We start from the raw sequence: 27,106 nt of genomic DNA, 5'->3' as shown, positions 1-27,106 counted from the left end.
TATACCTTCCAAAGAGGATCTTTTGGCAAAAGGTCAAATTCAATGCCATTTTGATTTCAAGAATAATATCATTATGAAAGTTCAGGAAAAACACTCAAATTCTCTGTACAAAAGTGTATAAAAACCATCATTTGAAGATTTTGGATGTGGACAAAAAAAAGGACTTTGAGTGTATCAAACACAGTGGCATTTTGCATCATTTCGAGAGGTTAGAGCCTTTTTTTCATTCCATTTTCATGAAGGACTCTTTCTGGAAAACGAGTGAATTATGAAACTGAATTGTTAATAAAAAACACACCTTAGGAGAGACTGTTTCAAGCTGGAACTTCGCTTTCTGAAGAAGAAAAAAAAAAGAAACAAAATGGAGAAACATAAAACAGCCATGCAAAAAATGTTGCAAAAGAAAAACAATCACAAAGTTTTCAAACAAGTTTATCGATCACAAAACCCTTTTGCATGTTGCCGACTATCTTCGTCACGTTCTCGTACTCAACGCCACTGCTGAATCCTTGGTTTATTGTTTGATTTTAACAAATGGAACCAGGGGTCGCTTTCACAAATAACTTAGGACTAGTCCTAAGAGATATCAAAAGTGTACAGCTAGTCCTAAGTTAGGACGGGTAACTCGTCCTAACTCAAGATAAGACTAGTCTTAACTCTTTGTGAAATCCACCCCTGACCATTTCGGTCATTCTGTTGCGATTTGATTCCAATGAATATTCATAGAAATAGAACAACATGAACAAGGAGAACTCTGAGCATGCTTAGATAGTGCGGCCATGTTGGAACGGCAACTTCGGCTACAGCTACGGCTTAATCAGTGCGTCTGCCAGTGTTGAAAAATAGGCAGACGCCCTCGACTGTAGCCGAAGTCGGCATTTCAAACATGGCCACAGAATCTGAGCAACTGCAGAAAGCCTACAATTCGGTCAGGGCTTTAATTTGATTCTGAGAAAACAAAAGATGAAGTCAACATGAGAAAGTGTTTTTTTCTTTTTTTAATGGGCAGATGTTAGGATGCACAAGGGGCAGGGGTCGCATTAGTGTTCATTTACATTTTAATTTATGCAGCAGGACAAATAAAACAGAGGGTTATTGATGCTGATTAAAAAAAGAAAACATTCAAGGGAGCAGGTTGGATTACGCGCTCTTGCCCAGGGAGGGGGAAAAAATCCCCCAAAAACAAACCATTTGTGATTGGCATCCTGCTCATTTTAACCTAAAAAGAAAATCATTTTAATAGCAATATTCAGTGCTTATGCAGCAGTGCTTAAGCAGATCTTTGAAAATGAGCCCGGTCCTAAGTTTCGGGTTATAAATTTAAATCACTGAGTCTCAGGCCACTGGTCATCTCGGGTAGAGTTGAGTAGTGGAGGGGGGGGGGGGGCCTTAATGGTCGCAATGCAATCAAGGTATTGATTTTTTTAAAATTCTGTTAAGATTGACCAATGGCTTCCACACTGTCAACAATTATCCTGCCAACGCGTTAGCATCTGTATAAACCCCTCATGTAATGTGCATGACAAGGGGGAAAAACGCTATGGGTTTAAATTGCTTTCTCTATGATTTGATTGACCATGGGCTCTTCACTGTACTTATTGTTAGGTCTCGAGTTAACCTACGGCAACCACAGCAATTACAGTACATTGTATACACCATTCAATCTCATGTTCAGAGAACCCACAGTCAACCCTCCTACAGTATGACCATTCCATATCACAGGCCTTGAAATAACCCCTAGTACCCATATCAATTGCAATAATAATAAATAATAGTTTTACTGTTGTGCCCTTTGCAAGGTCTCCATACAAATTTACATTTTCCCCATAACAGTGCCCCTTACCTACATGTATGTTACCTGAGGAAAAACTGCTACTGGACCCTATTGGTAACTGTCAAAGCCCAGTCTTCTCACTTGGTGTATCTCAACATGTGCATAAAATAACAAACCTGTGGAAATTTGAGCTCAATTGATCGTTGAAGTTGCGAGATAATAATGAAAGAAAAAACACCATTGCCGCACCATGGTCACACTACAATGTAAGTTATCTGCTTTCAGATGCTTGATTTCGAGACCTCAAATTCTAAATCTGAGGTCTTGAAATCAAGTTCGTGGAAAACTACTTCTTTCTTGATAACTCTGCACTTCAGAGGAAACCGTTTCTCACAATGTTTTATAATAATAATAATAATAATAATAATAATAATAATAATAATAATAATAATAATAAACCGTATTTATATAGCGCATATCACTTAAACAACCTCTCCCCATTACTCATAACCAAGTACATGGAAGGTTTTATGAAAATAATTATTTTGAGTAATTACCAATAGTGTCCACTGTCTTAAAGAGGGAAGTTCAAGGTCTACAGTATGGTTCTTCGAACGAACCAAGTATTGTTCTTAACCAGAAATATACCATCAAATGTTACACAATAGTGAAAACTGAAACAGTCAAATACACACAAACAAATTTTCCAAACTTGAGTCGAGACTGCCCTCCCTTGTTTTGATAAAATCATTGACAGAGAATCATGGGAATTTAGTGCATTTTCATCCTCTTATAAAAGTATTTTGATTGTGTAAATTAAAATAAGAAATAAGAGTGTTGATGAATTGTTTTCTCACACATACGTAGTATCAAAACAATGGGTGTGGCTCTAAAACTTCACACAAATATTTTCTCAATGAAATGATTGTATTATCATCTTCAACTTTAATGTATGCACCCACTATTAAATGCTTATGTTATCGGATTTTACATACATGTACAGTGTAGTGACAAATTATACGCAACAATGAAACAAAAGTAATCTTAATCCCAATCCAAAAAGCATAGATTTAATAAGATAAGATAACGCCCAGATTAGAAAAAGGTACCATCAAATTGTTTGAAGAAAATTGGAACAAAGAGATGGAGGGGTACAGTGACACGATAGCAAAAGGTATTGCAAGATAGGGAGACCGCGATATACAGGGCTTGGCAGCTCAGTTGGTAGAGTGCAGGGGTGTGTCCAGAAATCACAGGTTTTAAGTCCCCCTCTAGTGTTTCTTATCCCATTCCCACCTCATTTAGCATTAATAAAATATGTAAACAAATAATTCAATAAATAAATAACTAAAAATTCAAAAAAAAAAAAAAAAAAAAAAAAAAAAAAAAAAAAATAGATTTCTTTTCATTGATGAATATATTTACTTATTTACATTAAACTTTAGATAACTACCAAACTACCTTTAAAAAAAAAATGTTTCAGGCCTTGAATAGGCCACAGCACCAACAGCAATTACTGTTGTGCCCTCTGCTTTGCTTTGGTGCATGCCCTTTGCAAAGTTCCAACCAACAAGAAGAAGAAACTTGCTGTGCCCCTCCAAGAGAGAAATTCAAGGACTTATGTTTAAAAAAAAAAACACAAACTACAAAGAAAGCAACAAAATCATACACAACTATTTATGATCATACTTACACTTCTTTCTCCCGTACATTTACATCACTGCTCAGCTGGGACGGTGACAAGGCGACTGCCATGGTGCTCCCTCCTTCTCGTCTGCCCTCTTTCCCCACCTCTGCCTCCCCTTCAACTCCAGAGTTGTCCTGCCTGAAAATAGCAAAGACCAAACAAACAATCCTGATTCAACAGTGAGGAAAATTCCACACACACCTTAGCCCCGTCAACTTTGACTGTTACATCATTTAGGAAAATTCCCTTAACAGCATTCTGCCTAAACAATGATCCACTGGCAAAATGCCAGTTTAACCTAAAAACAAGTCAGAGCGCAAAATGTGACAGGTTGCGAGCGTAAAGCATGAAAGCTTGTGAGCGCAACACTCAAAAAGATCCGGCTGGCAAAATCCGTGTTGAAAAGCACCCCTATTCAAAACTAAATACGTACAATGTACAATTGAGAGCAAAAGCTGACGCCAGTGAAATGGATCACTTGTTCACAATCACATTTGATGATGAGTAACTTACATGTAAATGACATTGATGTCACCGTGGAAACTTCCAACAAAACCATTAGACACAATAAACTGTGACCGTCCCATCATTTAGGAAATTTCCAACAGCATTCTCTCTTAACAATCCACTCAAAAATGTGAAAAGCGGCCCGTAGTGTGAACTATCCACTGCAGAAGCTGACAAACCTCACCAGTGAAATAAAAGGATAACTGGTCCCGATGGATAGTTACTGGAACCGTCAAGGGCAAATCCAGTGACCTCCACTGCTTGTCCATGCTGGCAGAAAAGTGTGACAGCGAGTGTGACATGATTTGAAAAATTACACCATAACAATGTTGATAGGAACCACACTTAAATGCTGTTCACACATGTGTCACACAACAGAAATTTAACTGGGGTCCCTTGCTTAATTTTAGCATGGTTGTAAAATGAAGCGGTGACTCCAAAATTTTCAACTCTTTTCCTACTTTAAAAATTTATTATCTATTATATCTTTTCCTACTATCGTACAGAATATGAATAAATCATTTACATATCTACAAGAAAATAATCACAATAACATTCACAATAACCACTGGCGTGAAAATTACTTCAATGAACAAGAATAATTAAATTATTCCTTAATCCTTAATTATTTGAAATCTTAAGTCCTACCTGCCACCTAAGTTCTTGTGTCCGACCATGAGTGTAGTTGAGTGTCTTTGTGATACAGTCTTTGAAAAGGTACATGTAGGCCTATGTAAGCCAGTCACATTATCATCAATTTTTTGTATTATGAAAAAGAAAACAAGGTTATGGGTTTCCGGTAGTATGCCGGTAGCCAGTTTATATGTGTAGTGGGTGGGTCTGAGAAGAAGTACGTCACACTTTCCCATATGTACAAATGTATTGATGTTTTACAACTAACAGACTAATCCTTCACACACATGCAAACAATTAACATTTATTTGTTTGACAAACAAATAAAAGCTTGTTTGCACAACATTGATGACCCTTCACGAGTATTTAAATGTGTTCCTCATGTGACAATGATGAGACTATGTACTGTTTGAGGGAGGGGATACTGGGAGAGAGATGGAAAAAATGACTCACTAAAATACAAAGAGCTGACCTATCAATAACATTTTGATTGTGTGACTACCAGGAGAAACGTAATCAATTTCCTGACAAAAAGAGGGTACCGGCCAGAATTTCACAATCACACAGGTTTTATTTTTAAATGGTGCCCCGACAGTAATGTTGTCCTAAAATTGTTTTTTTTTTGAGAGAGAAAATAGAAAAAACAATGAAAGTACATTGTACACACTGTTGTACACGTGTGGAAAAAAGCTGGTATTTTTTCCACTTAATAATCACAATTTTCAGCTTCAGAGTAAAAAAAGTTTAATAATTACAAAAACCACTTTATGGCCTTATGTTTGGACACTAACTGAGCCTTTCTCTGTTTAGCCTTTGAGAAAAAATCTACTTATTAATTGTTTTTTTATAGAGAAAATAGAAGAAACAATGAAAGTATACGCTGTTGTACATGTGCAAAAAGATGGTATTTTGTTCCATTTAATAATCACAATTTTCAGCTGCCGAGTAGAAAAAGTTTAATTATTACAAAAACCACTTTATGGCCTTATGTTTGGACACTGAAGCCCGGTTCATACTTCCTGCGAATTTGACGTCACACCCTCCTTTTACAGCGATTATTCGCAAGGGAGTAGAGCAGAGTTCAACTGCTGCTAATTGTTCGTTGCGAATTTGTGACGTCAAGATTCGCAGGAAGTATGAACCGGGCTTAACTGAGCCTTTCTCTGTTTAGCCTCTGAGAAAGAATCTACCACCTGGGTTGAAACGGCAGACCTTTATCATTTCTTGCATGTTACACAAGTCATTTTGATTGGTAGGTAGTTTGCACTCAGCTACATTGTATTGTACATTGAAATTCTATTCTCACATAGTGTTATTTTAGGGAAAGAGCCATGCTGGTTAGGTTGTTAATTCTCAGAGGTACACATCAAAGAAATTTACTTGGCTTTCACCTTGCTACTACTGTTCAGTAGGCTATACATGTAGGAATACAAGCACAACATGATCCATGTTTACGCAGCATCATCATTTTCTATCCTAGGATACGCAGACACCAGGTAGCTCAAAAAAAACATGAGACCCCCCATCCAGGAGAATCTGAGCCTCAATTGAATGTGAAATCAATTAAACGTGTTTACTGACTAAAGCCAGGTTCGTACTTCCTGCGAAAGTGAAGCCAATGTTGACGTCACAAGTTCACAACAATTAATTCGCAGCAGTTGAACTGTGCTCAACTCACTTGCGAATATCGCTGTGAAAGGAGCGTTGTGACGTCAAATTCACTTCGCATTCACATGAAGTATGAACCAGGCTGTACAGGCACTGGGGTGAAATAAACAAAAAGTTGAGACTAGTCTTATCTTGAGTTAGGATGAGTAAAAAGCGTTACAAGTCCTAACTTAGGATTAGCCTTAAGTTTTAAAGGACTAGACCTACAATTATGTAAGTTAGGACCAGTCCTAAGTTAGGACTGGTCATTAGTTAGGACTGGTCATTAGTTCTTTGTGACATCAACCCCTGGGCACCTTTGGTAATTTGTCAAACAAAGACCAGTTAGTCTCATTTAGTGTTTCTTTACATTTTACAGTAGTATTATCTTGAGTTAGGACTCTAGGACTCGTAACAAGTCCTAACTTAGGACTAGCCTTAAGTTTTTATGCTCTCCTAGGACTAGTCCTAAGTTAGGCCTAGTCCTATATTCTTTGTGAAATCGACCCCCAGACAAAAAACAGTTATTCCCACTGTGATGAATCCAAACATGTATGCAATAAGTTTACACCAGTGTTTGTTCACTTAACTTTATGAATTTTCAGGATGGAAATGACGAACCCCCAATGTCCTTGTTATCAAACCATGACAATGAGCAGCAAAGTAAAACTTTACGGGAAATACACATAGAACTGTCAAGGTTACAGGATGCTTACCTGCAACAACTCTTGAAAATCACAAAAACAGAACTACTGCATGTGTAGTTTTTGCACTCTTACACAACACCATTGGTAAACTCAACAGCCAAACTGTTGGGACTCTGAAAAAAGGGTTTGGGTACCTTTTGTATGACACAAAACACAAAACACACACGTCCACAGATGTACATTAAATGTATACAGCTTATACTGTAGATAATGATGGTAGAAAGATTCCCATAAAATACATGTATCACTTGCTAGGGTGGTGTGGTTTTTGAGAAATGAGCAAAGCAATTTGACAAAAATAATTGTTGTCTCAGTGAGACGAAAATAAATTTACCACGGTAACAGATAATGCGACTCTCCTGAAAACATTGCTCAATGATTTTCACTTCTCTTCTCAAAAATTTTTTAGACAAATGAAGCTGAAACTTCTACAGGTAAATTGTGTTACAAATAACTATTGCAAATATTGAATTTCATAATCATAGTTTAAAGCCATTATACACTTTCGGAACACAGGTTTACAAATAACTTACAGGGTTTACAGAAGGTAATGGTGAAAGACTTGAAATATTATTCCATGAAATGCTTTACTTTTTGAGAAAACATTAAAACAGTTATCAATTCTCGATATCGAGGATTACGGATTTATTTTAAACACATGTCATGACACGGCGAAACGTGCGGAAACAAGGGTGGGTTTTCCCATTATTTTCTCCCGACTCCAATGATCGATTGAGCCCAAATTTTCACAGGTTTGTTATTTTATATTTAAGTTGTGATGTGTGGGCCTTTGGACAATAGTAATACTGTTTACTGAAAGTGTCCAATTGCTTTAATTGCATGCACAAACAAAGGTTTGACTGTGTACTGTGTATGTATTCACTGCATGATGTTGCACTGTAGGCTGGCGCTGTTTACTTTGTACAACCACACCCTAGATGATAATGAATGGACAGATAGTAGGAGGGTTGACTGTGTACTTTGTCAACTGGTTCTTCAGGTCCTCTTCTTCTCGTCAACTCCCCTATCTACCTGACAAAACTACAAACATATTCCCATATTCACAGACCTACGTAGACCCTATAGCTAAATTGATTTTACAGTGTTGTCAAGTCTACACTGTTGAGCGTCATTGAATGGGACTGCTCGACATCAAATAAACAACAACAACAAAGAAAACAAAAAAGCGCAACTCCCCATAAAAAATATGTGACCAAACAATGATAAAGAAGACCTTGAAATTGTCAGTACGTTCATGACTTACAATGTATTCCAGCTCGTTTCTATTCAGAAAAAGATGTAGTTGACTCCCCAAAAGTGATGGAAGATACAACTTACATGTAGTACTGTACCACGTCAACCGAAATCTACATAAAATGGCGCAAGTGCGCAGTGATACATGTATGCTCGCTCATTGTTCAATACATCCAGTTAACTCACTGTGTCTTCATATACGCATCCGATGCACTACATTGTTGTACCACTACTAGCACACTATACATTATGAGGACAATAACAACTAGGGTAAAAGGCAAAACCCAAAAATTTAAATTATAATTTTGTTTTACGACATGCATGGTTGGTGACACTGGCACCACTAACCGTGTATGACAATAGTCCTGACTACTTGAATGATTGGGACCTATCACTGCCTTATGTATTTATGAATTATATATCTAGCTGTTGACTACTGCAATACTTTTTTATAAGCACAAAGCATTAAAGGAACACGTTGCCTTGGATCGGACGAGTTGGTCTTTGAAAAGCGTTTGTAACCGTTTTTTATAATATGCATATATGGGTATAAAGATGTTGTAAAAGTAGAATACAATGATCCACACAAACATGCCTCGAAATTGCACGGTTTTCCTTTTACCTCGTCGACTAACACGTCAGCCATTTATGGAAGTCAAATTTTTGACTCCCATAAATGGCTGACCGTGTTAGTTCGCACAGTAAAAGAAAAACCACGCAATTTCGAGGCAAACTTGTGTGGATCATTGTATTCTACTTTTAAAACATCGTTCCAACCATGCATTTTATAAAAAAACGGTTACAAACGCTTTTTATAGACCAACTCGTCCGATCCAAGGCAACGTGTTCCTTTAAAGGGCTTTGATCCCTTTTTGTAGATAATTTGTTTGGCCGTGACATGAATCCTAACTCACTCACTGTGAATGAAGATACATGTGCCATAATTTACCTAGTAATAGACATCAATTTTGTTTGTGAAAAAAAAAGTGTAAATCACAAAATACTGATTTCAGGCTAAAATAATTTTTGTCACACAGAGACAAACATTATTTTTTTGAAAATGTTACTAATTTGTCTAAATCCACAGCTCCTCAACAAGTAACATTTTAAGGGAAACTTTCTACCATCAGTATCTAAAATAGTCTTTAAACTTATAAGTTTAATAAGAAATTTGTGTACTGTGTCAGACAGAAAGTACACAAACCCCTTGGTAATTCGCCCAGGCCTAATGTAGATCATGCTCTCTAAACTTCCTCAATGCAGGGCCTATTGAAAATGAAAGCAGATTTGTTCATGATCAACATTATTTTTTCAAATTTAGAGAAAGTGAATTTAGTCAAATCTCTTATTAAAGGAAAGTATTTTTCTTTACTGTAAATAAAGGCCTGCTGAAATTAAAGGGAGGACATTTCTGCCGAAAAGTTCCCATATATTTTGTCACCTTTATGGTTGGCCTTGGCCTACTCCTAGAACTATTTCAGTTTCGTCCGGCTATGGTAATTGTCAAAGACCAGTACTCTCACAATGATGAGATACATGTACACCAAGTGAGAATACTGGTCTTTGACGATTCCCCGATTCCCCGATGCATAAAATAACAAAGCTATGAAAATTTGTCATCAATGTTGCGAAAGAGAATAATGGAAGAAAAAACACCCTTGTCCCACAAGTAAAATGCTTCAGATGACTTGAACTCGAGACCTCAGCTGAGATCTCTTATAACTCAAATATTTTAGTGAGAAATCTCTTGAAAAACTGCATTCCTAATTGCTACCAATTATTTTGAGAAACAACACATGTACCAATAATGTCTAGTGCCTTTAACGAGGTAAAATCACTTTGAAAACAAATTTTCTAAAAACTGGAATCAAAAAAACAAAAACAAGTTCAAGCCATTGTTTTTCTTCTAATCATATAGATTGGTCCATTACACACAGCGTCATCCCCGCCTCTATTGTCTTATTGTCATTGAACTAAGCATTTTGTTAATTTTTTTAAAAACAAAAATAGAGCAAACAAAACTATAATTTTTTGTTGTTGCACACTCACTGTGCGTAAAGTAGTGTAAAGGGCACCTACTCTATGTAAAGTCGTAACCGGTGACTACATTTATTACAAATGTGGACTGGACTTTGTTAAATTTCAAAGGGCATTACAATGCAATCAGCCTTTTTGAGATATGGACACTATTTTTATTTAGGAGTTCACTTCAGTTTGGGTGTGTACAGACAAATGTACTCAAACCTAAATGTGTCACAATGTAATGTAGCTTGCAAAGTCCACCATATCTTTTCAATTCCAAAAAATTTGAAGCAACGTTTATTTCCAAATACACGTACCATTAGTATTATCATAAAAAAGTACAGTCAATTTTGTATGAATATGTAGGCACTTCCAAAAAGCGGGGGTTCCTTGTCAAGGAACAGCCTACAAAACGCAACAAAACAACAGCTTTACAATAGACGAAAAAAACAAAAAAACAAAACAACAGCTTTACAATAGACGAAAAAAAAAAAAAAATCAACAACAAAAACGCTAAAATTGCTTATCACTTGACATGGACCAGGGAGAGGCAATCGCCTAGCTTCCATAGGGAAATCAGAACTTTAAGTTTAATGGGCACCAAGGCAATGAACAGGGGCATGGAGGCAATTGGAACTGTTGTCTCGGGCACACAATGTAAGGCAAGGTAAAAATAAAACACCAGCTGATCAACTGTATCAACTTTATGGCTGATCATTGACAAAGTTGAGGGCATGTTCCATGAACCACTATCAAACAAGCATGTAGATCAGGGCCCAATTTCAAAGAGCTGCTTAAGCACAAAATTTTGCTTTAAAATTTAAAAGCAAAAAATCATTGCTTAGTAAAATCAGATTGCAGGCCAAGACTCCACTCAATTGTTAAGCTAAGTAAACAACAGCTAAATACAAGTCACAAGCAATGTACACATATATGGCATGAAATTTTTGCCAGTTATAGCCACTTTTTTTGCTTTAAAGCAGCTCTATGAAGTTGGCCCAAGAACTTAGAAAGAAGGAAAATTATACAACAATACCAGTACCTGCAGAAGAGTTGACCAAGGAAGATGACTGTTCAAAGCGTAGGAACACGTTGAATGCCCCAAACCCCACTATGCCAGTCAGTAACTAAACGGCATTTACACTGTGCATACTGGGCTGTTAAATGATCGATGTGAACACAGGCCCAACAACTTTTAAATAAGCTCATATCTGGGAGACTTTCCTTTTTATACGGTGTGTGGCCTTGATTCAACACTATTGTCTACCCGTAGAGGCATTGGCCAGGCTAGCGGTCTCGGTTTCAGACTATTGTGAGTGAAAGCACATGTAGGCATTGTACAGGCTATCCAAAATAAGTACCCAGTTTTCAGTGGCTAGCCCGCATGGCAATCATGCATGACAGACTAGGCACTTCACTTGGTTCAGCCTCAGATTCACTGTTCCATAACGTAGTTTCCCTTTATTATAAACTTTTAAAGGAACACTTTGCCTTGGATCGGACGAATAACTACATACTGTATCGTATGTAGTCCTAAATTAGGACTACATGTTACGTACCTAGTCCTAACTCTTTGTGAAAACGACGGCTGGACCTTTGAATGATACGTACACTCTAGAGAAAGTGCGCCAGCCAAATGCTGCTATTATTAAATGATTATTATTGCAGCTGTGCAATCAAGTGCATTAGACTCATGCTCTAGGGCCAATTTCCAAAGAGCTGTTTTAAAGGCTCAGGAAACCTCAAAATAATTGTTAGCATAAAACTTACTTGGTAACAAGCAATGGAGAGCTGTTGATAGTATAAAACATTGTGAGTTACACAAGTTCCCTCTAAAGTAATGTACATGTAGTTTCCGAGAAATAATTTTTTACTAAAATATTGCAATTTGACTTGAAACCTCAGAATTTGATTTTGGGGTCCAGAAATCAAGCATTTGAAAGCACACAACTTCCATAAATGATTATTATCTGACAACCTTGATGAACAATTGAGTTCAACTTTTCACAGGTTTGTTATTTTGTGCACTAGTTGAGATACACCAAGTGAGAAGACTGGTCTGTGACAATGACAAAAGGTGTCCAGTATCTTTAACAGCCGATTTTGCTCTTACTGCCAAATTTTCATTTCATAGTTTTAAAGATCGCTGCTAACTGTTAGCACAGAAAAAGGCACACTATTGCAAGTGAAAATATGAACAACTGAAAAGAGATTTTAAGAAATATCCTAAAAGGGCAGTTCCACGGGGTCGGACGTACATTTCGGACACTTTAACAGAGTGTATTATTACAGTGGTATAAATAAAAGGAATTTTTATTCTGGATAGAGGTATAAGGCAGTCACTAAAGTTATTTTATCAAAAAATAATTCACCCATGTCTTTGGATATAGACACCATTCGCCCAAAACACCATGGTGTCGGACGTACTCAGAGAAACGCCTTTTTATGAAAACCAATATTTGTAGTTCAAACTCTGTGATGTGTTTGAACTTTAATGCCATTTTTCTTGTTTATGGATTCATCAGACCTCTGTCATTACACTTTACCATAAGACATTCGGTTTTAAAATTTGAATTTTAAGGAACGGCATTTAATATATTGGTGTCGGACGTACATTTCACAGTGTCGGACGTACTTGTCCGAAATTGCATTCAAAAATAGGTAACCATCAGTTCAACTTTTCACTTTTGTTATAAAATAATGATTTAATCTACCAATTTGGTGTTGTAATATCAGATTAAATCATTATTTGTTGAAAAAAGTGGTTTAATTGTCAACTTATACCACGTTTTGAGATCAATAGAAACAATGTGCATGTGTAATGCAACTTGTACATGATGTACATGCGTATCCTTATGCATTGCTGTGGCAACCAAAACTGGCAAAACACCCAAGTTTCAAAATGTTGCCTAACAATGAAAGATATGAGTCTGCAAAATAGCATTTGGTCCAAATATATTGTAGATTGGACTTGTGTTTAAAAAAATTTAAGTTTCTTGATGGGTAACTGTTGCCAAGGTCAAAGGTCACCAAGAATTTTGGTGTTAAATGTTTTGATATTTTCTCTAAAGAACCAACTTTAGAGCATTGTCAACAGTTTACTAAATGAATAAGAGCTCTATCCTTGCTTGGGGGTAACCACATGTACCTGAATTTAACAAATATACTGCAAAAACCAAGCTTTTCTTATATTAATTATTTTAAGTACCAGTGGGTTTTGGAAATGGAAATTAAAATTTTCTGCGGATTAAAATTATTGTGTTTTTAGCAGCCAGTAGAAAAAAGGGGAATGAAATACACTTGTTTTGAGGCAAGATTTGAGTGATTTGGGTGAGAGTTACCCTACATGTAGTTACCAATTTATAGCTTTGTATGATATTTTAAAGGCATTCAAAAAGGCTTTCACATAATTATTTTGGAGGTGTCGGACGTACTGGTGTCGGACGTACGAACAAAATGCACGTCCGACACCAGGATTTTGTACGATAAAGAAGATTTTTTTAAAGAAATAATTCCATGTTTAGATAGAGAGCATCAATTGTGCTTTGTAGTGTCAATTTGAAAATTTTCTGCCCACGGTTGAAATAGGGAGATTAAAATATTCACTATTTTGGTGTTGGACGTACATCGGAAAAGTAAGTTTCCTAAAATAGTGAATATCATAAAATTTTGAAAGATTTTTTTTCCATCATTGTGTTGTTACCATAGCAAACTTCAAACAGGTGCAAAACCATAAGAAACACTATTTAACCACAGTAACAATTTTGATTAAATTGACAAAACATTATTTTTGAGCCAATTTTACTGTTTTTAAAGTATTTTTTCAGTCGAAAATAGCACTTGAGCCGCTGAATATTTTCAGTAACAAATTATATTTTATTAAAATTCATACAATTAGCTACAAAATGATGTCTCATTTGTCACATTAGTGCCATTTTGAAATTTTGGCACTGAGGTTTACATTTCTATGGAACTGCCCAAAACCACTTGCCTGAAAAACGAAAATCAATATCCCCCCCCCCCCCCCGAACTGAAAAGAAGAACTTGAAACAAATACCATTGCATTGACGCACAAATGCTGCGCAATTTTTTCTTCTTTTTTTCGTGATGACGTCATCATGACGTCAATTAACAAAATAAGGCTTCCGCTCCCAAGGGAGCCTTATAGTTACTAGAATAACATGTAGATGTCAAGTATACTACTAGGAGCCTGGCTGGTTGAGCAGAGTGCACTTAGTTCTAACTTTTTATGAAACAATTATGGTTTAGGCCTTGCTCTCAAAGGGCACAAGTGTCATGAGCGAAGAACAAACTGGACCACTCTGCTGCTTACCAAAGCTTTGGTCCAGTGATCATGACTGTTTTGCTCCGACAGCAAGCCTAAAAATATCTGATGAGAACAGATAAGTGTGGGGTAATATTCTGTAAATTTTATCTACTCTAAAAGTAAAAACACTCCCTTACTTGACAATGACAGATAAGAAATGAGAAAAGTAGATTACAACAACCAAAAATATTAGTCAAACACAATAATTACATGATATAAAAATGCAATTGATTGATCAAACATGACCGTTGAGACCGCAACAGATATGAACAAGACTCAGGTATCAGTACTAGGGGTTGGGCTTCAGCCACAAACATTCAAAACCCTTTTTCCTCCACATGATCTTGTGACTTTATTGAACTGTTTATACACGGTACATGTATTATATGTGTGATATTTGTCAACTTAAATGCACTTAGAAAGAGCTCAAGTGTACTCTTATTAGTCTTAGACTCTGCAATATTTATGCATTAATAAGTGCCATATTGTACAAGACCCTATTCTGAAGCGTAGAACAAAAAACAAAACATACAACAAATGACCAAAAGAGAAAAATAGAATAGGCCTACAATGAAAAAAATTGTACAATGAATTTATAAGTCAACACTCAAGACATAATAATAAAAATATAGGCCTAATATGACACCAAATGTACCTGGAATTGGAAGTAAAAATGACATTATGATTCACCCAATTTTGGGGCAGAGTATTTCTTGATTGTTAACTTTTAAATAAAACAATAAAGCAAAACTAAGTTTTAAAACAAATTATAATATTTACCTATCTTCCTCGTTCTCCTTTTCCCCAACTACGACAACAACAGGTGGGCTTCCAGAACTTTTGTTCCCCACACTGGTCAAAGACCGTTCAGACCCACTCTGGGACGGCAATGACCCGGCCAAAGAGTCCGGTTTCTCCCGCTGACCTTGCACGGCAATAGGACCAGTTTCCGGTGACCGCAGTTGACCAGCTGAAGCCGGGGAGCTCGAAAGACGGGAGATTTCACCGCTTGTCAACACCAAAGCTGCCTCTTCTCCATGCTCCAATGCATCTCCAGAAACCAGTGAAGTTACATCGTTAGAGTTGACAGCAAGTTGAGCGGAAGGGCCAGGGTCAGAAGCTGTTGGACTTGGAAGTTCGTGAGGGCTTGTGGAAGTTTGTGACCCGGCCGGACTACCGCTGCTCGCTCGGCGATCTTTGCTGCTGTTGCTAAGTTTCTGGGCGAAATCGAGAAATGTGCCTGCATTAAGTAATGATCTGTGCTGTTTCTGTGCCATCTTTCAGAAAGTGTTTGTCCTTTGGGAGAGGACAATTATGTCAGAGTCCAAAGATCATCGTATTAATGCCACACACCTAGTCAATGACCACAATCTGACACGGCCGACCACCACGACCACTTCTGAGTTCTGTCCTGTCATATACAACAACTAAACACATTATGCATTCTTTAGTGCGAATAATATCCTCGCATACTAACTCCACACGTTACAGCATCGGTTACCTGTGATTGTCTCGCACAAAGTACCAGTGAAATTGTTTTAAATCCCGCAGAATCCCACACTTTTGTCGAAGTATCGCGATATCTTGTATGACAATCTGGTTATTGTACTTCTTTCAAAACTATTACGTTGTATTTACAGGTAGTCAATGTTTGCGTTAAGCAGGATAGCTGACTGTAATAAATTATTTTTATTTTCAGTAAAACATTCCTCTGATGGCGGATGATTCCGACGAAGAAAGACGAGGTGTAAGTAATTTTTGTTCACTTTTTATTCAGACTTTGTGAAAAATAATTACGTGTTAAGAATATTATGAGTTCTGAGATACTTTTAGACATGCATATTGGTTGTTTAGGGTAAAACTTTAGTATAAAAATTACTTTTTGTATGGGCTAACATCGGGAATGCGGATGATTGTTGTTGCTAGGATTTTGTACACAACTTTCATTTGTGTCCAAAACTGACACTGGCAGCAGTTTCGAGTGCGCATTATTATTTACAGTTTTAATAACACAATGAAAGTATCCCCCACTTTTATATAACTTAAATAAAAGAAACACACTGATGTATGAAAAATTAAATAAAACCTTATTTCTTTCATGTTTTTTATGGTTATCTGATTGGCTAAAATGTTTATTTAACAGGAAAAAAACAAAAAGTAAAATTAAAAAGTTTGACATTTATTTCGTTGTTCATACTTTTTATAAAAATTAGAAAACTAGAGTCCAGTTGTTGCTGGGATAACTTTCCGTATGGCGCCACCAATTTTTCACTAATTTTTACAAACAGGGATATCTCATTGAGGTAAATTAGATACTTTATTATTTAATATCGAATGAAAAAGTGGTGGCGCCATCCGGAAACTTTTCCTGTTGCTGTTTAACATGCCTATAATGTATTATATATGAGTAAACAAGTTGACTGTCACTGTCTGATTTACTAGAATCCTCTCAATTACCTTGAAAACAAAATTGAATTTGTTGATTGAGATTTACGCAAGCGGGCACTGGGAGTTTTACACTAGACGATATTCAGAATAAGATTTCCTTATCTGTAGCCAGTCAGACAACTTGCCAGTTCAGAGTTTCGGACATTTTAAAGTCTAGCTTTTACTAAAAGCCAGCTTACCACTGCAAGAAGGGAGAGGTCCATTGTTCTTTTTAATATTTATATTTTTCCTTGGATTGTTATATTTTCTTCAGACAACACTTGTGACGAACCAACCTTATGATGAATCATTAGAGATACCGGACGCTGAGGAAGTCGCATCTCAGTATACGCCAAGCCCCAGACAACCTGGTACTCTCCCAGGTAATACCACCCTTTCTGCCACCCTGTCTGTCATCCTGTTTGCCACCCTGTTTGCCACCCTGTTTGCCACCCTGTCTGTCACCCTGTTTGCCACCCTGTTTGCCACCCTGTCTGCCACCCTGTCTGCCACCCTGTCTGCCACCCTGTCTGCCACCCTGTTTGCCACCCTGTCTGTCACCCTGTTTGCCACCCTGTTTGCCACCCTGTCTGCCACCCTGTCTGCCACCCTGTCTGCCACCCTGTCTGCCACCCTGTTTGCCACCCTGTCTGTCACTGTGTTTGACATGATACTAACCCCGACAATCTTGATTCAATTTCATAAAGCGCATAATGTGAGCGTAAAGAAGAAATGTGCGGGAAGAACTTGTAACTAGCTGAAGTGTCTTGGATTGTACATTGCCTAAAGCTGGTACCCTGCTAAAAATTGCACAACCAGGCATAAGTTTCTTCCCCTATTTTAGTCGTTGTTAAAATTGTTTGCCCTTGGAAAAATAACAAATAAAATTTATAAGGCCGGAATAGTCTTTTACAGCCTATACTATGTGTACATTGGTGAGCCCCTGTACTCGATATAATTTTCCAACTTTTTTGAAGTACCAAATACTTTGTCTGCATTACAAACAAAGTTTATCAATCATTTCATTTCCTGCGTACACAAAGCTCACAAAAAAAAAATCAAAATATTTACCAGCCAATATGACAAGCTTCAAATGAAATCTTAGAAATAGACTTGCAATTCAGCTTTGACTCATAATAATAAATATAATGACAAAGTCTTATAGCGCATGGCTACCAAACAAGGTACTCAAGGCACCGTCGAGTATACACAACCTTTCAGAAAGCTAGGTTATTGAAGTGATGAATTCTGAGACCCAATTATGTAGCACCTTACAAGGGATCTGAAGGTAATCATACCATGTTATCTTTTATACAGGTCGTGGGAGCAGTCCGCACACCAGTGGCAAGAGAGGGATTTCCCCACCAGGTTCGATGGAGGACAACAGCGATGATGATTTCGAGCAAGGTCCCATGGAGACTAAGGTACCTCATTTTGCGTTGAATGTCAAAGAGCCCTTCTGGGCACCAAGCCCTTTTGGGCACCAAGCCCTTTTAAAATAAAATAAAAACGCAAGAAAAACTGACTGGGTAAACTTGAGTGACTTTGGGGGTTGAACAAAGACAAATCTATTAAAGCTGGATTTGAACCTATGACCTCTGGATTAGCTTGGCGGTGCTCTACCAACTGAGCTGTTCAGCCCTTTATTGGCTGTCAACCCCGACCAAAGATATTGACCAAGTAGGGAGACCGCCAATATAAGGCAAGATAGCTCAATTGTTAGAGCATCGACACATTAATCTCTATAATTTTCTCTATCTATTATCATGATATAACAAGCACGTACCCTCGTCACTCAGTTTTAAACAACACACCTCCTGCCCCTACCTTTCTAACCCAAAACCCACGCACCCTAGTTTTCTAAATCTTCACCCCAACCACTCGCCTCAGAGGCTTTGGTAATAGATTGGGGTAAAAAAGAATGTGGAAGCGAATATGCACACTGTTGTAGTCATACTGTGGGGGGGGGGGGGGGGGGGTTTCTCCTCGTAAATTCTGCTGCCACCTAGCATCTCGAAGACCCCAACTCATGTAATGACTATCATGTTTTCAAACCCACTCAACTCCCATGCACATCATTTTTGTTTTGTTTTCATTTGTCTTCACTTTTGTAGGACGTGAGCGGACCCTTACAGGTAAATTTCGCCGAAAAATTACTTCCAACGCTTTCAGCTTTTGATCTTTTGTCAATAGACATTGTAGATGGTCTCTGATAGTTTTATTGTCTGATTTTCGTCCTAAATTTCTTGTGATCTGTCTCAATTTTAACAGAAAGCAAACAATATGCAAGGTAGGCCCACAGACAACCGCCGCCAAACAGGCCGTCATGTGGCAATACTCAAAGGCCACAGCTGTCGATTTCACCAAACTCTTCCTAACTTAGGATTAATCTTAGGTCTAGGACTTAAAATGGGGTCAGTTCCGTATCCAAATAGATTGTACGTAGGAACCTAAGTTAGGACGAGTTGCTTGTCCTAACTCGAGTAAGGGTTCAGGCCTGTGTGCTTCATTTTTGAAAGGGCAAGGGCATCAAGGCATTTTCTTTTTGGTAAAGGGCACTTTATGAGAAGATTGTGAATTTCTACTGTGAACATTTGTTTTTGTTTGAAAAGGCTGTGAAACTTATTTTTGAACTGTTTTTACTTTGTATTGCTGCAAAGGATTTCTTATGTAGAGGGGGGCATCCATTTATATTAAATTTTAATTCATTCTAATTTTCATTCATTTTTAGTGATTTCTTGTCTGCTTAAATATTTTAGTTTTGATCTTACATGTATAGATTGTTAAAAGCCAGTAAAATCTCTTCTAGACTTTTCTTGGTAGCACTTTCTTCAGCATCTACAAAACACTCTCCATAACGAACTTTGACCTTATCCCCCCCCCCCTCTCATTTTTCCCATTGCATGCTGGGAAGTTGGAGGAGGAGGAGTCGTTTCAGATATCTCAAATGATAAACCCCGCCCAGGTATACCCAATTTGCATTAACCACCAGTACCTTTCAGGCCGAGTCACACTGCAGCAACAATCAAAACGCTAACGATAACGACGCAAAGAGAAGTTGCATTTTATTGGTTGAGTTGCTCCAGCAGAATACGCACACGCTCATTCAACCAATCGAGGGCGTGCATTTTTATCGTTCTCGTTTTCGTTCTCAATATATCGGGGCCTGTGAGACTGGGTCTTTAGGATCTACATGTAACACCTGGGGTTTTGTGTGACATGGGAAACTGCTGTGGGGGAGCACTGTGCAAGGGAGTGACAGTTTGTCACTAGACGACATTTGTTCACTAACAAATAACTTTACACTTTGAATTTGGCACTCTCCATACCATGTTCACCCTGACTTTCCTTCATTGAGATTCACTTTTTTCAATATTATGGTTCGCTGAATATCTCATCTTATGTAGGCATCGTCCATCCACTGCAGGTTGTAACCCTCTGTCAGTTTCCTCCATGTAGCCCTTTCCTTGGCAACTCTGACCCAGTTATTCCTCTTCTCCTACAAATTCACTCCAGTTTAAACTCCTATTTCTCAGGATTCAAAATTGTAAAGATATCAAATGTAGCACAGCAATGGCCAAACAACTCTGCTTGATCAATGTGCAGAGCTCTGCCAGACTTTGGTCACAACTTCAATTTTGAGGGTTTTGGATTGCTGTGAGGTGACACTTTGGATTTGGGTTTCATATTTGAATTTGAATATCATTCCTTCTCTCGTTTTGCTCCCTATTTAGCCCATTTCCCAAGCGTACCAACAGAGGGCAGCAAACCCTCGTCAGGACGTCTTATCTGATGATGATGATGATGATGACGATGAGGATGAAGACGATGATGGAAGTGACTCGTCAGGAGAAGATGATGAGGAGGAAGAGGGGCAAAATATGGCGCTAGAGGGGTAAGTTTTATTATTTGATTCTGAAGACATCCAACAGCAAAATTAGCGCCAATAAAAGTAAGAATAGGAAACGAGAAGAAATATTCAGCTTTAGATGTGAGAGGAAGGGTTCATAAAGCAACGGTTCAAGGGGAAAAAGCTGTGCAATCATGTAAGGAATAAAAATTAAATCATTTCACATGCAAGACTGCGGTCTGAGATGGGATTCGAATTGGTTGTTTCTGATCAGCAGAGCTTGGTTTCAAGTCTCAGGGAGGGCACTTGTACCCTTTAGAAAGATGCATTGCAATTGTTGCTTTGTTCTTCATAAGCCATTAAACGGATCGGTAGTGCACCCCAAAAGAACCCAGAATGCATATCATGGAAGGGTAAGGGTTAACCCTGGTGTTTCTGGTTTACATAGCAAGTACCCCATTTACAAATGTACAGGCATGTGACAGGTTTACAACCAAACTATGCTTACCCAACCCAAAGATGAAAGCATGTAAGCAGGCTTCGTATTTTGTGCTCAAAAGCTCTCACGCTTTGTGCTCGCAAGCTTTCACGCTTTGCCCTCAAAGTTCATGAGCCTAACGCATCCCTGAATGAAAAACCTGACTTTTTTTTTTTTTTCAGAGCGTATGATCCTGCAGAGTATGAGAATCTTCCAGTGAGTTCGGAGATCAAGGAGTTGTTTCAATACATCACACGCTACACACCGCAGACCATTGATCTGGAACATAAGCTGAAACCGTTCATTCCTGATTATATTCCTGCTGTCGGAGACATTGACGCATTCATCAAGGTACGACAAAATCTGTCTGTGGGGCGGGCTGTTTGTTTTGTCTGCCCTTGCAAGATAGACGTTGTGGGGGTGTGTTTAGGTCGGAACTGTACTTGTGGTGATTTTTGTTTTTACATTGTGCAGTCAATTAGTGTCAATGAAATCGGTCATAAATACCGGCCTATTGAGCATATTGTCTAGGGACAGAATTTACATTAAATTTGGGAAAACTGTCTTTCCAAAACATCCAAATCAGAAACCCTAACCCTAACCCCACACTAAATGTTTTTAACAAGAAAAATTGAAGAAATGAGATTATAGAAAGCACACAGGGGAAATTCCGCGTTGTCATGGTTGTCACTCTACTAAAGATATCCACTTAGCCTAATGTTGTGTCATGGCCAAGCAGTCTACGGCAGCAAATTCAAGTTCTGATGGCGATTTAAAAGGAGAATGCTATAAACAAAAGCACTTGAGTATTATTGTTATAATTTGTTCTCGCTGTCTGTCTCCAGACATTCATTCGTCATTGTCCAATCACCAAATCAGACACCTTCCTTGTGAAGGATAATAATAATATTAAAACACGCAGTTGAGATTATATTTTTATGACTTTTTTATCATTGTCCGACACCAGATACCACGTCCAGACAACCAATCGGACACCCTTGGCCTCACCGTCTTAGACGAGCCGTGCGCCAAGCAGTCCGACCCAACAGTCCTCGACCTGACCCTACGTGCCATCTCTAAGCAGACTACCACGAAGGCAATGCAGGTACGGAGTATTGAGGAAGCCAGTAAGAACCTTAAGCTGGTCAGTAACTGGGTGGAGAGCATCAGTCAGCTTCATCGGTCCAAACCACCGCCAACTGTCCACTACAACAAGTAAGTCCGAGTCGTGACACCTGTGTCCTTAATACCCCATTCACACAGCTCTATGACCTACCAAAGACCATGCCGGTCACCAAAACTTTCATCGATCCAAACCACCGCCGATTGTCCACTACAACAAGTAAATACTAGTCGTGACACCGGTGTCCTTAATACCACATTCACACAGATCTGCGACCTAGCAAACCCGTGCCGATTGTCCACTACAACAAGTAAGTACTAGTCGTGAAACCAGTGTCCTTAATACCACATTCACACAGCTTTGCGACCTAGCAAACCACCGCCGACCGTCCACTACAACAAGCAAGTTATTCATAAAAGTAATAATAATCTGTTTTTTCATATAGCGCCTTACACAACCGACAAACCATGTAAGCTCCCTGGGTAGTATATACGTAGCCTGTTCAATATGTGATACTAAGCTAAATCAATCACAAGAACAATCTCTGCCCTTACATGTACCCATATTTACCCCTGGGTGGAGAGAAGCAATAATAGTTACTTAAAGTGTCTTGCTCAAATATCAGGACTGGGACTCGAACCCACACTCTGCTGAACACAGAAACACCACAGCTTGAGTTCGATGCTCGTATCCGCTTGGCCACAATTAAACAGTTCCCAACACTCGTCTTTGGTTCAAATCCCTCTCAAGTAAATGTTGTTCTTTGTTCACCCAAAATCAAATGTCAGACTTATCTGACGTCTTTGCAAGGGGTGATGGAAAAGTGTAAAAAAAAAAATGCCTTGTATGTCAATATTTAGCTGATAAATTTTTTGCCCAGTTATTTGACATTCATCCTACACTCTCTCCTCAGAACCATGCCGGACATTGAATCGCTGATGCAAGAATGGCCGCCAGAGTTTGAGGAGTTACTGAAGCGTGTTGGTCTCCCTACGGCTGACATGAACTGTGATCTTGACCAGTACGTAGACATGGTCTGCGCTACCCTAGACATCCCGATCTACCAGAGCCGAATCCAAGCACTGCACGTTCTTTTTACTCTCTACTCGGAATTCAAGAACTCACAGGTGAGGATGGGTTTCATTTTAGTTTTTAATGCAAATAAAAAAGATTGGATTTATCAGGATTTTTACCGACTTTGGGATTTTCTCTTTACTCTTTATTCAGAGTTGAAGAACTCACAGATAGTAATAATAATAATAATACTCATGACTAGTTCTTATGTAGCGCATTTCACAATAGCGTTTCAATGCACTTTACATTTGTGTCTTGGTCATTGGACCAATAACATTCCTTTAAGGTAGGCAGGGGGACTCATTTTTGTTTTGAAGGTTAACACAATAGAACTAGATTTCTCAGGAATTTTCACAACTCCCGGCTTTTCCCAAAACCTTAATGAGCTTTAAAGTTTCTTGAAAGATACAAACAAGTTATAAAATAATTTTAATCTGGATTGTTGATAATAAGGGAATAAATGAGTGGTGAAGAGTTCTTAACGACCGTTTAAAACCGGCAGGGTCGTGGCCCCCTTATTGCACAGCCACAACCCTGCAAGGTTTTTTAACATCGGCAGGGCCGTGGTCGTGCGATAAAGGCCCCGAGCCGAAAGAAAGAGATAAGTCTGTGTTGAGACAAAACCTGTAGTTTTGTTTTTCGGGTGATGGTAACTTAAGATCAAGCAAGTTTTTGTACCAGACATTATTCAAATCCAACTCGCTTGGCTTATTGCTAACTCTCTCATTTTCCTGCTTTGTCTTTGCTTACAGCATTTCAAGAGTTTAGCGGAAGACAACAAACTGGACAACAAGTTGAAGGAGCATAACGGGGATGAGGATGACTACGGAGGTGGAGGGGAAGACACTGACCGACTCGTCTTCTAAATCAGTCAATTTTTTTTCCAAAGTTTGTACAGTTGACTCTCATTATGACAAGATCGCTGAGACTGGCCAATTTACCTCCTTATAACGGGAACGTTGTTATAAGAGGACAGCAATCGTAGGAACATAAAGCAGAAATGAGTTTTGGGACTTCAGAATACACTCTTTGTGAGCAGAACCTCTTTTTAACAGAACAGAACTATTTATAAAACAAGAATGTTGTTATATGAGGACAACAAAACAAAGAAACACAAAGCAGAAATAAGATTCTGGACTTTAGAATGTACTCTTTATGAGCAAAACCTCTTCTTAAGGGTGTTCTTTATAATGGGAGCCAATTGCACATAACTTTGGTCTCAGAACTATCTTTGTTAGTGGACCAAGATCTAGATAAATCTGGTTGGCTTTTGCTTAGCAGGACTGATATCGCCTACCAAACTTCTGCTAAGCAAAATTTTGCAGGAAACTTGGCCCAATTCCATCAAACTTTTCTTCTAGCAGTGTATATTTGTTCAATTAATGTACATCTTTGGTACAGTCTCAGAACTATCTGTGAAAAATACAGTTTGTCATTTTCCCAGCAGAGTAAAATTTCTGCCGAGTCAAATTTTGCAGGAACCAGTCACTTAGTTATGACATAGGAATTTGACTGGTATTCAACTCTTGTGCTTAAGGAGCTACATGTACATTAAATTTGGCGGAGGTACTTAGGAATGAGGTGGTTGTGAGTAGCCTTGTTTTTCTCCAGAACTTGGTTTCAGTTGGCTAAAGTTCCCTAAATTCTAACCTGTTGAATCAAATCACTAAAAAAGGTTGTTGGTCTTTTACATGCATTTCACAATACATGAGACCTACACGGCTTTACATCCCAATATTCGTTTATCTTGGACTGGGTTTCGAACCCACACCCTGCTGATCAGAAACACCAGGGCTTGAGTCTGGTGTTCTTATCCGATCCGCCACAGGACAGCTCTGTCAAGCACATTGATCGATAAATGAAGCTTGCTGCACAAGTCATCTACTGTTTTACTTAAACTAGTTGTTTGTGTCCTGTTTATGTGACTGTATCCCAACTTTTGGTACACTTAAAAGAAATAAATTATTTTCTGTGTGAATATGTAACCTAGAGTATGCAGTGTCGTTTCTTTATATGTAACTGAAGTCGTAGATTGCGGGTTTTTAACACCACTGTTAAAGGGAAGGTACACGTTTCGTAATTACTCAAAACAAATATCAACTTAAACACTTACTTGGTAACGAGCATTTGAGAGCTGTTGTAGTGTAAAACATTGTGGGAAACGACTCCCTCTGAAGTAACATAATTTTTTTAGAAAGGGGTAATTTCTCACACAAATAGTAAAAGACTTCTTGCTTGAAGTCTTTATTCCTATCTCAAAGCACACAAATTCGTCCAACAAGGGTGTTTTTTCTTTCATCATTTTCTTGCAACTTCGATGGCCAATTGAGCCCAAGTTTTCACAGGTTTGTTATTTTATGCTTATAATGGGATAGACCAAGTGAGGACACTGGTTTTTGACAAATTACAAAACGTGTACAGTGTGTTTAAGTAGATCATGTTTGTGGTAGAATCTTCAATTTTCAAATTGTATAGGATTAAATTTTAAGATGGTGCAACTCAAATCACTTGATACTCTATATGGGGCGTGGTTTCCACAAATTGTGTCTTTATTGTATTCTTGAATTGTCAGCAGTTCTTAGGGGAGGGTGACGGGGGGGGGGGGGGGGTACATTTTGCTTTCATATTCGGTACCTGTTGGAGACCAGGGAAAAAGGGGAAAAAAAGGAACCCATTTATAGGGACATTCTAAGGACCAGGGTGTTCCTACAAGGAATTTTGTGTTCTAAGTCAAGGGGTAAATGTTATAAGTACAAGTATGGAAAGAACAAATGATGTATCTAAAGGGATGCGTATTTGAGAATGTGTGTACAAGAGGTAATCATGGTGTTAAATAATGTGAACTCTGCCACATATTGATTTACGGGGTCACAGGAAAAGGATAGTTTTCTCCATAAATAAGTTGTTTAAACACGAAAATCTTGTCCACAAGTCTACATTACACTAGACTTGTGGACAAGTCGTTAATGGTCCCACGCGGTGAGATAGTCGAGTTGCGGCGGTGCTGCTATGGGGAGATCGCGAACTGCTGGTTGCCGAATTGTCGGGCATCAGCAGTTCGCGCGAGAACAGTGATTTCGCGAGAGCACCGCCACAACTTGACTATCTCATCGCGTGGGACCATTGACGACTTGTCCACAAGTCTACATTACACAAGAGGAAAGATATGCAGAGCTATGTCTAGAAGTATAAGACCCATTCCTTTTATACAGAGCACTACGTAATGGTTTACAAGGTGCTGTGGTGCAATATGCAGCCAATCAAACCAGGAACACCGGTGCGAACTACTCCTTTTACGCACCATTTAATGGTTTACAAGGTGCTGTGGTGCAATATGCAGCCAATCAAACCAGGAACACCGGTGCGAACTACTCCTTTTACGCACCATGTAATGGTTTACAAGGTGCTGTGGCGCAATATGCAGCCAATTAAACCAGGAACACCAGGGCGAACTACTCCTTTTACGCACCATGTAATGGTTTACAAGGTGCTGTGGTGCAATATGCAGCCAATCAAACCAGGAACACCGGTGCGAACTACTCCTTTTACGCACCATGTAATGGTTTACAAGGTGCTGTGGCGCAATATGCAGCCAA

General features: G+C 38.5%; 2 protein-coding genes across 6 annotated transcripts in view; one reads left to right on the top strand and one right to left on the bottom strand.

Annotated features, from left to right (window-relative positions):
• The window catches only part of LOC117301388 (protein Aster-B-like), a 44,103-nt gene extending 28,141 nt beyond the window's left edge, over nucleotides 1-15,962 (bottom strand). For 2 of the 4 annotated variants that reach the window (XM_033785335.1, XM_033785336.1), the window contains exons 1-3: nucleotides 15,339-15,962; nucleotides 3,468-3,599; nucleotides 299-334 (exon numbers count right to left, since the gene is read on the bottom strand). In XM_033785335.1, the coding sequence (XP_033641226.1) occupies nucleotides 299-334; nucleotides 3,468-3,599; nucleotides 15,339-15,835 (665 nt within the window). In that variant the 5' untranslated portion in view covers nucleotides 15,836-15,962. Of the gene's footprint in view, nucleotides 1-298; nucleotides 335-3,467; nucleotides 3,600-8,219; nucleotides 8,317-15,338 lie in introns of those variants that run through there. The other 2 variants (XM_033785338.1, XM_033785337.1) reach the window with 2 other exon arrangements.
• LOC117301389 (intraflagellar transport protein 46 homolog) lies at nucleotides 15,790-25,499 on the top strand. Of its 2 annotated transcripts, XM_033785339.1 has the most exons (10): nucleotides 15,790-15,807; nucleotides 16,258-16,305; nucleotides 17,260-17,368; nucleotides 18,303-18,409; nucleotides 19,100-19,120; nucleotides 20,720-20,880; nucleotides 21,496-21,664; nucleotides 22,281-22,528; nucleotides 23,350-23,563; nucleotides 24,263-25,499. In XM_033785339.1, the coding sequence occupies exons 2-10, from the start codon at nucleotides 16,273-16,275 to the stop codon at nucleotides 24,374-24,376; spliced, it is 1,176 nt and encodes a 391-aa protein (XP_033641230.1). In that variant the 5' UTR covers nucleotides 15,790-15,807; nucleotides 16,258-16,272; the 3' UTR covers nucleotides 24,377-25,499. The 2 variants fall into 2 exon arrangements, with proteins under 2 accessions (XP_033641230.1, XP_033641231.1); XM_033785340.1 differs by lacking the exon at nucleotides 19,100-19,120.
• The last annotated feature ends 1,607 nt before the right edge of the window (nucleotides 25,500-27,106 follow it).

Source organism: Asterias rubens, chromosome 17, assembly GCF_902459465.1.
Source record: "Asterias rubens chromosome 17, eAstRub1.3, whole genome shotgun sequence".
Lineage (NCBI taxonomy): Eukaryota > Metazoa > Echinodermata > Asteroidea > Forcipulatida > Asteriidae > Asterias > Asterias rubens.
This window is presented reverse-complemented; position numbering and strand designations above follow the sequence as displayed.

Excerpts from the sequence above, each read along its gene's own strand:
- LOC117301389 (XM_033785339.1), top strand. The coding sequence starts at position 16,273 with ATGGCGGATGATTCCGACGAAGAAAGACGAGGT. Across the intron at positions 22,529-23,349 it reads CCAACTGTCCACTACAACAA|AACCATGCCGGACATTGAAT; the intron begins GTAAGTCCGAGT and ends CTCTCTCCTCAG. Across the intron at positions 23,564-24,262 it reads CGGAATTCAAGAACTCACAG|CATTTCAAGAGTTTAGCGGA; the intron begins GTGAGGATGGGT and ends CTTTGCTTACAG.